This window comes from Pteropus alecto, unplaced genomic scaffold (assembly GCF_000325575.1).
Source record: "Pteropus alecto unplaced genomic scaffold, ASM32557v1 scaffold25, whole genome shotgun sequence".
In the NCBI taxonomy this organism is placed as follows: domain Eukaryota; kingdom Metazoa; phylum Chordata; class Mammalia; order Chiroptera; family Pteropodidae; genus Pteropus; species Pteropus alecto.
In genome coordinates, this window is record NW_006441955.1 from 4270011 (window position 1) to 4282402 (window position 12392).

General features: G+C 32.1%; 1 protein-coding gene across 2 annotated transcripts in view; it reads right to left on the reverse strand.

Annotated features, from left to right (window-relative positions):
• EPS15 (epidermal growth factor receptor pathway substrate 15) overlaps positions 1 to 12392 on the reverse strand; it is a 111753-nt gene that overhangs the window by 59561 nt on the left and 39800 nt on the right. For both annotated transcript variants that reach the window (XM_006919182.3, XM_006919183.3), the window contains exons 8-11: positions 11867 to 11926; positions 3572 to 3661; positions 2467 to 2612; positions 717 to 873 (exon numbers count right to left, since the gene is read on the reverse strand). In XM_006919182.3, coding sequence (XP_006919244.1) covers positions 717 to 873; positions 2467 to 2612; positions 3572 to 3661; positions 11867 to 11926 — 453 coding nt within the window. The remainder of the gene's footprint in view (positions 1 to 716; positions 874 to 2466; positions 2613 to 3571; positions 3662 to 11866; positions 11927 to 12392) is intronic.

Sequence of the window (12392 nt, forward strand, 5' to 3'; positions counted from 1 at the left end):
AAGTCCTTTTAAAGATCTATTAAGGCCGAGATATTGTACATGTACTATATACTACGAAGGGTTTCCAGATGAGGAGAGAAAAATCAAGGCACAATATGACTAAACAATGTAGCTTTAAAAATTTCTGCTGTTGGCCAGAAACCAAAAGTAGCAAAACCTGTTTCTAGTTGTACAGGTATGAAATGTGTCCATACGCTCAGGAACAGGTCATCTACATGGTAAAAACCACAAAGATTTCTCCTCACACAATGTTTTTCTTGTTTTTTTTTTTTAAATTTAAAATTGATATCAATCATAATCTCCTAGATTTTGCTTTTTGTATTGTTTTCTGTAAGAGTGAATCATCAAATGAAACATAATAATTTAATTCTTAGATATTTCATTTAAATTTTATATCCTATACATAAAAAATAATCCACAAATCCAGAAGGGGAAAAATAAGACCACATTTTTCCAATTTTGAGACTGGAAAATATGGCTGCCATACGTGTAATGAATGATGGGATAAATGAGCTGCAGCCCAAGGATGTCATACAAGGCATCCAAGCATATTTATAGCCACAAACTAAACTACAAACTAAACTACAAACAGTATACTGCTCTGTTTATAGCCACATACATTTTCTCCACTATTCTGTCCAAATCAAGTCTGTCATCTGACATAGCACTTGTTCCTTTCTGTTAATGCATTCAGGTTTTCTTTTACGTTGTCTTACCTTCTGAAAAGTGGCCCTATCTGATGGTGGAATCATTTCAGGAGTAAGAACGTGAGGAGGGTCAATGCCCTTTATTAACTTTTGATTGATTAAGTGAAAAGCCAAGGCAAACTGATCCTTTGAAAGCTTCCCACAGTCCTTTGTGACACACAATGCCCTGTACAAATAAAACAAAATGAACAGTATATAAAATGCCACAACTAGCATTCTAAAAATCCAAGGAAAAAGTAATATGATTACTTAGCTTTTTGAAAATAGTAAGTTGAATTAAAAAAGAAAGTCATAGCAACTTGTGGCCTGCCTAAAACTCAAACATTAGAAGCGAGAGACCAACTAAAACAAGAGATGGGGGTGGGGGATGCTCATCCTGGTGCTGAGCAGGTGCCTCTAATCAGGATTTGCTTTGTGTATTCTTACCAATTTCCAGAACCACTGCTGAGTAAGAGCTGTGGTGGGCCAAAGAATCCCAATACTCTCTACTCTCAACATTTTCAACATTAAAAAATGTCAAAAGTGAAACCTAAGTTTCAACAAATTTGGTTCATTAGTGGCATTACAATAATTTTAAAACAAGCAAAAATTTCCCTGTCAGCTTCCTTCCTGCAACTCATGGAGTAGGAGGATATAAGGATCACCAAGTCAAAGCAGAAACAACAGCTGCAAATAGAGATCACATGTGAAGAAAAGGCAGCAATCTGGAAAGCTTTACAAAATCACTTGAAGACAAACAACAAATGTTCTATTCTAGCTTCTTTTTCCCTTTTTCCCCCTCTAAGCTTAGCTTCTGAAGTCCTGATTTGTTTGATTCATTGAAAGCCAATATGGCCTGATGAAAAGACTACAGATTATAGTGTCAAGAATCCTTGGATTCCAGCTTTTCTATTATTATTTTTGGGATCTTAGTCAAATTTTTAAACTCTCTAAGCCTTAGTTTCTTCATCTAGAAAGCAGAGATAATGGCCATTTTGTAAGGTTACTGTGAATTAAAGACAAAGTACATCAAAAGTGTGGGCATAATGCCACACCCACGAGAGCTGCCATTTATTGAGCATAGTGCCTCACTGAGGCACTCGAAAGTGGCAGCTATTATTAGTTATATACATATAATCTTTACTGGTTTTGGAGAATCTTATTCCTTTTAAGGCAGATCTACTGCTCCCTTTTGTTCTTTTCTAAGTTTCTCTTTGCAACTATATGGTTCTACTACTAATTTTTGCTGCCCCTTGAAAAACCTCAAGATGACCTCTGATATAGTCCTGTGGATTGGCAGCAGGCACACTATAAAGCATTTTCATATAAATTATCTCATTTAATGTGAAATTCACTTGAAATACAAGGTTTATCTTTTTTAAGGACCAAATGTGTAATTCCTATGTAAAAGTATAAAGGTATTCATATACCCTACAGAATTATAAAAGTATGCCTTGAAGACACTGTTTTTTTATATTGTTTAAATTTCAGATTTTGGATTATCCCTTAAAAATTTACCTTTAATGAACTGATATAAATAGATGCTGCATTTTAATATTCTAATAACAATTAACTGACACTGTCAATCTTATAAAACTTCAGGTAACTCATTCTCAAGCTCTGTCTGTTATCCAGAAGAAATCCTCAGTTCTAAATTTTCTCTATAAAGAATTCTGGAAAAAAACTATGCTATTTACAAATGCCTTTAATAAGAATATACAAAATTAGATTTGATACAAAACTATATGTGTTTTTAAAACCAATTTAAATAAAGTCTTACCAAATATGGGCTAGTAAGGTAGAAGGTAAACCTGTCTTTAGGAAGATTTCACGAACTTCTAGTCCAGACACAAATCCATCCATATCTTTGTCAGTTTTCAGGAAGATTTCATCATATTTAGCTTTTTCTGCAGGTGATACAACCCACTACAGGGGAAAAAAAAAAGGTATTTATATACAGAATTTCTGCCAAAATGAAACAAACTTTTAAGTGTCACTCTTTTAACTCCTGACAGTATCTGTCACAAATTCTGAGCAATTCTACCCCACTAACTACTAACTACGGCAACAGTGTATCACGTCCATCACACCCTAATCAAAATGCTGTGGTAAAGACAAAATTACAGAAGAAAACTATAGGTCAGTTGAGATTATTTATAGATGTCCAATTTACTCTCTTTTCAAGTAATGAGTAAATTCAAGCACAGTTAACTCTTGACTTATGAATGATCACCTTAACATAGGTAACTGGGAGAGTCTATATAAAATATTCAGATAATTCTCAATCTTCATTTTTTATAGTTTCATTCAGCATTGTTAATTGTAGCCAAGCTGGCTGATTTGCATATTCTATCATTATTTTCCTTTATTCAACCTGACAAGAAGCAGGTTGGAGGAAAAAAAGGTCCCTGGACACCCCAAAATTGGATAACTTGAACCCAAAGAATCAAGAGTTAACTAGAGATTAAACAAACAAAAACATCTATTAATTATGCCAGAGCGAGGAAGCCAGATTAGCATGGGGTATCTGCTACCTCCAACTTTAATTTGAGGTAGATCAAGGCAAAGCCAATGAAACATCCATATGACCTAAGGAAAGCCAAATGCAGAAGGATTATGTTTTCTGAGATATCCCATTATGCAGGTTCAACCAGAGGGAGCTCTAAATCTTTGATCCCTTTGATTGTTCCTTCTATCTTCATCAAACAATCAACTGTTAAATGCCATGCACTTTGTTTTTAAAAAATAGTGCTTTAACACTGATAAATCTATACCTGTCTTAATGATGCTTTGGTAGGCATTTTATCTACAGGTGGTAAGGAGTGGTAAGATTCCTTGGCTGATGTTGAAGTGGGGATCAACTGCATAGAGCCTGATATACTGACCGTTTTCCTCTTAGAAGGTGGCACCAAGGCTGGAGGCAAGGACATTGGCACAGGTTCTTTCTCCAATGCACAGTATACCAAAAACATGGCCTTCAAAATAGATGAACCAGGGTCATATATATTAAAATAATTTAACGACATCTACTCATTAAATTGATTATTGCTCAACTTTGTTCAAACTGTCTCAAATCTCTTTTTTTAAGAAATTAGGCTGGGAAGGAAAAGAGGAAGAAAAGAGGAAGAGATAAAAGGAAGGAAGAATAAAAAATGTACCCTTCAACTAAAGTTCTTGCAATGTTAAAAGCAAACAACCTGGGAAAAAAATATTTGCAAAGAAAGAGCTAATCTCTCTAATTCTATATAAAGAGTTCCTATAAATTAACTGAAGAAAAACCAAATCCAATAGGAAAATGGGCAAAGAGTATGAACAGATATTTTACAGAAAAGCAAATACTATAAAGGGCCTATCCTTAACGTACAAAAATATGTTCACTTTTGCTCACGAGAAAACTGCAAGTTAAAACTAAATTAAAATACCATTTCCACCTAATTGGCAAAAATCCAAAGTTTCATAACATACTTTGTCAGCTAGATGGAGCAAACAGGTACTTTCGTACACTGCTAGTGGGAGCTCAAACTGGTACCAAGTCTATGAAGGGCAAATTGGCAACATCTACCAAATTTATTTATTTCCCCTTTGGCTCAGCAATCCCCTATCTGGAAATCTAACTTCAGATTTACCTGCCCACATAGGAAACACTGCATGAAAAAAGGTTATTAATTACAGAATTGTTTGTATCAGCACTCAAGTGCTCATCAACGGAAGACTAGTCAAAAAATTATGGTAGATCCATATGATGAAATATTATGAAAAAAAAGGGAAACATTCTGTATCTTAACTGTGGTGGTACTTTCACAGGTACATATAATCATAAAGCTCATCAAATTATGTATTTAAATTAAATGCAGTTCATTGTATATAAAACAGTCCTCGATGAAGTTGACCGGAAAAAAAAAAAAAAAAAAGAAACATGGAGCTCGCTCTATAAAAAGATATCCAACATACACTGTTAAACATGAAAAAGTACAGGGTTGAACAGTATGCATAACAGTGTGTATACTGTATTATCTTCTGTGGCAAGGGAATAATTATTATTCATACTTGTTTATATTTGCATTTAAGAAATTCTAGAAGGATAAACAAGAAACTACAGACTGTCTTAGGATATCCCCTCCATTTTGAATTCAAGGAACCTTTAAGACTTTCACAAGATGAAAATTTTCCATGACTATCTTCAAGCACATGAAATTACTCAAAGCAACTTGGAACCTCCAGAAAGATTCCAACAGCAACTGGAAAGAAGCTTGAATATTTCTTAATTTTTCCTTCCATTAAAAATGACAATTCTACCCAAAAAGAAGTTAGCTTCTATTTCTAAGTTAAGTTTTCTAGGGCTTTCAAATTAGTATTTATTGAGCACCTAATACAATAACACTGATCCATGATTTCTGTGATTACTAATATCGTCTTAAAATAAAAGAAACTAAGGCTAAGAGATGCTAAGTAATTTGTCTGATATATTTTTAGGAAGTGATAGAGTAAGGTTCAAACCAAGATCTTCTGGCTACAAAGCACTTTTTTCCAGATTCGATCAGCTTTATTAGGAGTGTACATACAATTCTATAATGCCATGCTGTCCTCTACAACCAATAAGACTAACTTTTAACCCACTGGTACCCAAATTGAAGTAGGCATCAGAATTACCAGGACAGTTTGATAAAGCACAGATTTTTGGGTCCTGCTCTCAGAATTCTAGATTCAGTAAGTCTGGAGTTAGGCCTGAGATTTTGCATTTCTGAGAAGTTCCACAGGTGATGTTGATGCTGTTTGTCCTGGTACCGCATTTAACAATTTGACCCAACCAAGAATTTTCCTCTCTCCATTTACTAGTCAACCTGAAGAACTCAATTTCAGTTTTAGAAACACACAAACTTTCTATTTCCAAAAGCTTGAAACTCCAGAAAAGGAAAACCAATCTGGCTAGCACAACCTTTTGACCAAATTCACATTATATGTAATATTATTAGATTGGCACTGAGCTAAAGAAGTGACTAACATGCACATTAAAAGTCAGCATCCCTCTTGTTGCAGATGGGAGTCATTTCCTGGAAAAGTGGACACTAGAAACAAAAAAAGCAATGTCAGCCATCTGCTGCCAATAGACAACACATTTTTTGAAAGTTAAAAAAATACTATATTACTAATTCCGTGTTGCTTTGACAATAGTTTCCCTGACAAAACTGAAGTCAGAAATGTTACAACCAAATAAAACAGAGAAAGCGAATAGTACACTGCTAGGTTGTGATTTTGTTTTCTTATAATATTGTACTTTATCCTAATCAAAGTCTGCCATCAAAACAAATACAGCAACTAAATCGAATGACACACCACACTCACATGCACAAAAAAATCTGGCTGGCAACTCATTTTTAAACTGAAATGTACTAGAACAAATGCATTTACACAGCTAGGGATAGATACTTAACAAAGAAGCATTTAGAATATCTTTTTGATGATTTCAAAATAAAAATATCAAAAATAAATCTAAGCTTACTTCAGGACAGCAGGAAAAAAAGGGGATTTCATTTCACGGTTGCAGTCAAATACCAGTGGCTGCTCACTTTTTTATTTTTTTTCATTCTCTGTGCTTTCAGGAGTATTTCTCAAAATTTAGTGGCCATCAATTACCTGAAGGGCTTGTTAAAACACAAGTTTTTCAACCCTACCCCAGAGATTCTGATTCAGTTGGGCCAGGGTATGGCCTGAGAATTTGCATTTCTAGTAAGTTCTCTGGTAATGCTGATGTTGCTGATGGAAGATTATACTTTGAGAACTAGAATTTAGGAGCTTCATTAGGAGTTTCATTTGCTCATTGGTCTAGTCAATCAATTAAATTGTCAGTTATAATTTCTTAAAATAGCACTCTAGGATGAAACATCAGGCATTTCTTGTGTTTTTCAAATTAATACAAGTTTCCTTCATCATGTTAGTTCAACAAAACATTACTGAGAAATTTCTAGCTACTGGGCATTGTGCTAGGCACTAGAAATACAAAAGTGAAAAGAGTTCTCACTTTTACAACCCAATAAAAGTAGCAAGCATGTAAAAAGTTAATTTTGATACGTGAAAATGCTAATATAGACAAGTACAGGTCCTTTATAAATTTCCAAGTGCCAAAAATTCCTTATAATAATGAGGACCCAACAAATGCTATTTACGAAAATTTAGACCACTTTCAGTCTAAAAACTTACCTGACAGAAAAATTTAAGACTTAATAAGAATGTAAAAAGGAGATAGGTATGAAGACAGAATACAAAGTAAAATGATCATAAGGCTATCACTCCAAACTATAAAGTGGGAAAAGGGGAAAATAGTAACTTTATGGTAGAGAAACCTGACAAACACCACTTTAATCAAGTGATGAAGATTATCATCACCAGTGATGGCATGAGGGCATCATGTACTGCTCCCCGCTCCTGATAAATGTGATGAGAAAATCATTTCACGTCTGTGGTATTCTTTCCAAAAACCCATACCCCTAGTCTAATCATGAGAAAAACATCAGACAACCTACACTGGGAGACAGTCTACAGGATAACTAGCCAGTACTCCTCTATAATGCTATAGTCATAGAAAAAAAGAACAATACTGAGAAATTATCCAGAGAGGCTGAGACATGGCAATTAAATAAAATGTAGTAGCCTAGATTGGCTCATGGGATAAAAAAGAAAAACCCAAATAAAATCTGGAGTTTGATTAACAGTAATGTACCAATGTTGATTTCTTAGTTTTGACAAATGTACCATGGTAATGCAGTATGTTAATATTAGGGGAATGTGGGTGAGGAGTATTGGGGAACTCTCTGTACTACCTCTATAAATTTACTTTTCTGTTAATTGAAAACTATTCCAAAATTTTAAATTTACTTAAAAAAAAAATTTATGATATAGAAGAAGGCCCAGGTTCAGCCCTGGTTGTCATTAATTGTGCTGCTTAGAGGACCTAATTTATAGGAACTTGTCCAACTCTAAAAATCTATGAAAAAGCATGAGCATAAGCTCATTTACCAACTACTAAATTATTAGATTTAGGGGCCTTCCCTTTAAGTTTAAAAGCAGTAGTTTCAAGCCTCAATAAAACAGAACTACTTCACAGAACAGGACTGTACACTAGTGGAACTCAGCCCAACAAAAGGAATGATAAACTTTAACATTATTATTAGTCAATTCCCTTGGTTCAATACCAATACCATAATTTTATATACATTTTGAGTTTTAAATTGACACCGGAGAAGAAAATTTGACCCTTTTGCAAAATATCCCCTTAATGCCCTGTCAGAGACTTTCTACTAAGCTAAATGAAGTAAAATTCGGAAAGATATATTTCTGATATCTTATACTCTAGTCATACAATTCATCAATGAGCAAATAGAATACTGGTAATACTAATAGATTTAAAAAATATTCGAGGACATAGAAATTACTTTCAAAAACCACTTTATTTTTGTGTGTGTACAGACATACACATCCCTCTCAAAAGTCATTTAAATTGTGGCCAGAACACCCAAAGCATGCCAAGGCCTGACTTTTACAAATTCAGTTAAAAAAAAAAAAAAAAAAAAAACTAAAAATTCTGGATTTTTAAATAATCTACTAGGTTTCAGAGAATATACAAAAACATTCACATTTGAAAAGAAACGAGGACCATTCATTAAAAGTTCATATGGCACAAGAGTTATACAAGTTCAAATCTCTCACTAACTTCATTTATTCCAATTAAAAAAATAAACCAACCAAAAATCCCATTTATGTTATAAAAATAAAGAAAAAAAACTGATTAAGAATTTTAATGGTAAGTCTCAAACATAAAGATTTAGGTCTAATCAAGTTTGGGTTCATTAGTGAAATAAGTAATTATTCTTAAAAAAAAAAAAAGCCATATAATTTAATAATTCAAGTTGAGATCTCTCGTTAACTTCATTTTTATTTATTCCAATTCAAAAAATAAACAGAGAGTAGAAAATAGGTCTTTAAAACACACAAAAAGCACTGTTTAATCCAAAAGGAAATGGATAAGAATTTTAGAGGTAAGTCTTAAACATATATTCTCATGTTCAATCTACTTTTGATTAATTAGTAAAATAATATACTATGGGGAAAAAAATGGTCATACTTCGATAAGCCAGAAAACCAGCAGAATATAAATTAGCATAGTACAAAGGAACTAATCATATGATTAAGTACATTATCTTTACATTATTTGGGAAGATAATTTAAAATGTTCAGAGTTTAGTTATTACACTGTTACAAGAGTATTTTAAACATTACTTCTATTTTCAAAGAAGAATGAGGTTAACTCTTAAAAATTCAGTTTTTAAAGATATTGATGCTCATAAGTAAAGATAAAAATCAAGAACTTGCAGTTTAAGTTACACTGGCTATGTTGTAGTAAGTATAATTTTAAAAAACAGTAATGACTATATTGTCCCACTCATTAAAGTAAAAAAGATGTAATAAGATACACTGGGCAAATTCTACCCAAAAGAATGCTAGTGAGACTATTAATATGCACAAAACTATAAGGAAAATCCTAGAACCAAAAGAACTAAATTAACTGAGTAAAAGCTAGAATTTTAGTTACAAAAAATGTTTTAAAATCTTCTGGAGTTATAAGGTGAAAAGGAAATAAGTGAAAATAACATAAAGGTCTCATTTTACTAAGCCAGGGTTAACAATTTTGTTTTCAAATACTGGAGAAACAAGTATGATAAATACAAGGAAAAGTGTATTAACCTTTAATGGCACAAACATTATAACAGAATTTCCACATTAATAAGAGGGGCAAAATGAATTAATCACAACTTGATAACAAGCAGTAATAAGAAACATTTAAAAAGAAAATAATAATGTAAAATAAATAGATATGGGGGAATAAAATCAATATATGTCATCTTAAGAGACATACAAAAAGTCAAATTAGGTATAAATTTAAACAGGAATGTGCCACTTTCAAGAGATACATTTTAAACATAAAAAATATTAGGTAATCCAAATAAAAAAACAGAAGCACTATTAGCATCATACAAGCTGGAATTCAAAATTAAAGGCACTAAGCATGATAAAATTGAAAAGAATTTCTGAGGAAAGCACATAAAAAGAAATTATGTGGCAAAATGGTTAAAATTAGTAAATATAGGGAAGGTACACGGTGTTCACTATTTTAAAGCAGCAATCTCAATACGAATACAAACATGGTGTTTATTCTCAAATTATTATTTTAATAAAGGTTCATTTTTATTTTTTTAAAAAGAGTAAGTTGCCTAGGAGGCTTCAGGGTATATAATGTAAACTGTTTTTATTCACTTACCTTAGCATATACTACTGTTGATCAAATGAGGATAACACCATTTTCCACCTATCCTAACTATGCTAATACAAATGCACCTTTGAAATTTTTAATTCTTGTTTTTATATGAAGAAAAAATCCCCCTGGACATCCTACCAATTGGTACAAATATTTTGTACCAATATTCTTAACATGAAAACCATTTATAAGAAGCTAATATAGAATCATTTGGTGGTATTTCAAAGTGCATCATCAGCCAAATCTCTTGGATACACCACCTTTCCTCAAAGCATCCCACAAACATTTGGATTATAGATTCAACCCTTGAGCTATAACTAGGATAAGTTTGGTCACCATTGTGAGGGGGTATCCCCTGTCATTTCCCAACTATCACCCAAATTAAAATGAAAAAGACTAGGGACATAGGGCCATCAACTCAAGTCACTTTAACTTTCTATTTTTATATATTTTTTTCTAATGTGATAATATTTATTTCTGCCTATTTCATTTGGCTCTTGAGATATAAAAAAAAATAAAATTTATGCAAGAGCAAAAAAAATAACAAAGAGAAACTGAAACATAATAAATCAATATAATGGATTTATAGAAGTCTAAAATCTTCTGAACAGATATGTTGACACCCAGAGAACATATGTAAAAATAGGTCATGAACTTGGCAACAAAGAAAAGCTTAACAAATTTTTTAAAGTAGAGATTTCAAAGACCACATTTCTCTAGTCATAATCTAATCAAGATGAAAGTATGTGCAAAGCTAACAAAAACTTTTAAACTTAACTACTTTGAAATTAGGAAATATATTCCAAAACAGATGATCAAAGAAAATTAAAAATTATCCAAAAAGTATTGAAAAAGAGAATACTCTGTACCAATATCTAAGAAATTTAGCTAAACCTGTCGAGAAAGTATGTCCTTAAATGCTTTGAATATTAAAGATAATAAAAAGTAAAGGGACTTAGTATTCACCTTCAGAAATAAAAAGAAGTAAATCAAAAGGAACTAGGAAGACAGAATTAAGATAAAAGCTGAAAAAAATAAAAGTAAAAACATAATAGAAAGGATAAATCCAAAAGATGCTTTTAAAGGAGCGATAAGCTAGAAAAAATCTAATTAAACAAACAAAAAAAATGAGAGGGAGCATAAAACACATAAGATTTGGAATGAGAAAGGACTACAACCACAAACCCAGAAGAGATTAAAAAAATAATGCAAATAAATCTGTGGCAATAAGTTTGAATGTCAAAGAAATGGATAATTCCTTAGCAAAATAAAGAGAAAATTTGAACAGACTAATTTCCAAAAAAGAGATTAAAAGGGGGATCATTACCAATAACGAATTCACAGTAGAATTTAATCTACCTTTAAGGAAGAGATGAATACAACTCTATTTGGAATTAACTATCCAATTACTAAGAGTAATTAATGTCTTCAGATAAGACATCAAAACTTTCTCTGCCTACATAAAGTGAAACTGAAGCGTTATTCACGTTTTCCTTTAGTGAAATAAATGTGAAAATCTGGGGGTATATTTGAGGTAAAATTATTCCATAGCAGAAGCAGGTACTGAGATGTCTGGTAAAGTTGGGGTACAAAAGATAATATTACTCAGCATCATATTACAGTGCATATCCAAAGCATATATTTGTATGTACCTTGAAGTCAAATAAAATGAAGATGACAAAAATATGCATCATCTATTATCCATTTGTTTCAAAATATTTATTGACTAGCTATAATTTCTAGGAAAAAATATTCATAGCAACAATCTTAGGGAAATATAGTTTTCCTCAAAGGATGAACTAAAAGGGGAAGTTTTCACGTGAGTAAACCATTAAGATGTTGAAGATTTTAAGAGCATTAGGTTACTTACAACTGCAAACTCATCTCTGTCGAGCATTCCATCATGATCAATATCACTCAATTCCCAAACCTTAAAAAGAAAAGAATTGAGGAAGATTACTGTTCTTCCATTTCATACGCTACATGTAAACACCAAATACATATGTGAGGACAAAAGTTTTGCCTAATCATTATAATATCTATTTCTCTGAGAAATTTCAATTATGCTGATTTTATTATATCACTATATTATATGCCATATTAACATTACTGTAAAAAGTAATAATTCTTAAAGCTAAGTATCTTAACGCCAAGAATCCTTTACAAACCTTTAAAAGTTTTCTTTTCTTCATCTCAAGTAAGAAAACAATTACATACACAATACTTTAGATAACTACAATGCTTTTTCACAAACATTTTCTCAGTTAATTCATGTAACGACTCTACATGGTACTATCAACTCTACTTTAGAAATGAGGCTACATGATTTATCTAGGATCATGCAATTTATCCAATTTTCAATGTGAAGACTTCTAACTAAGTCCATTATTGTTTTC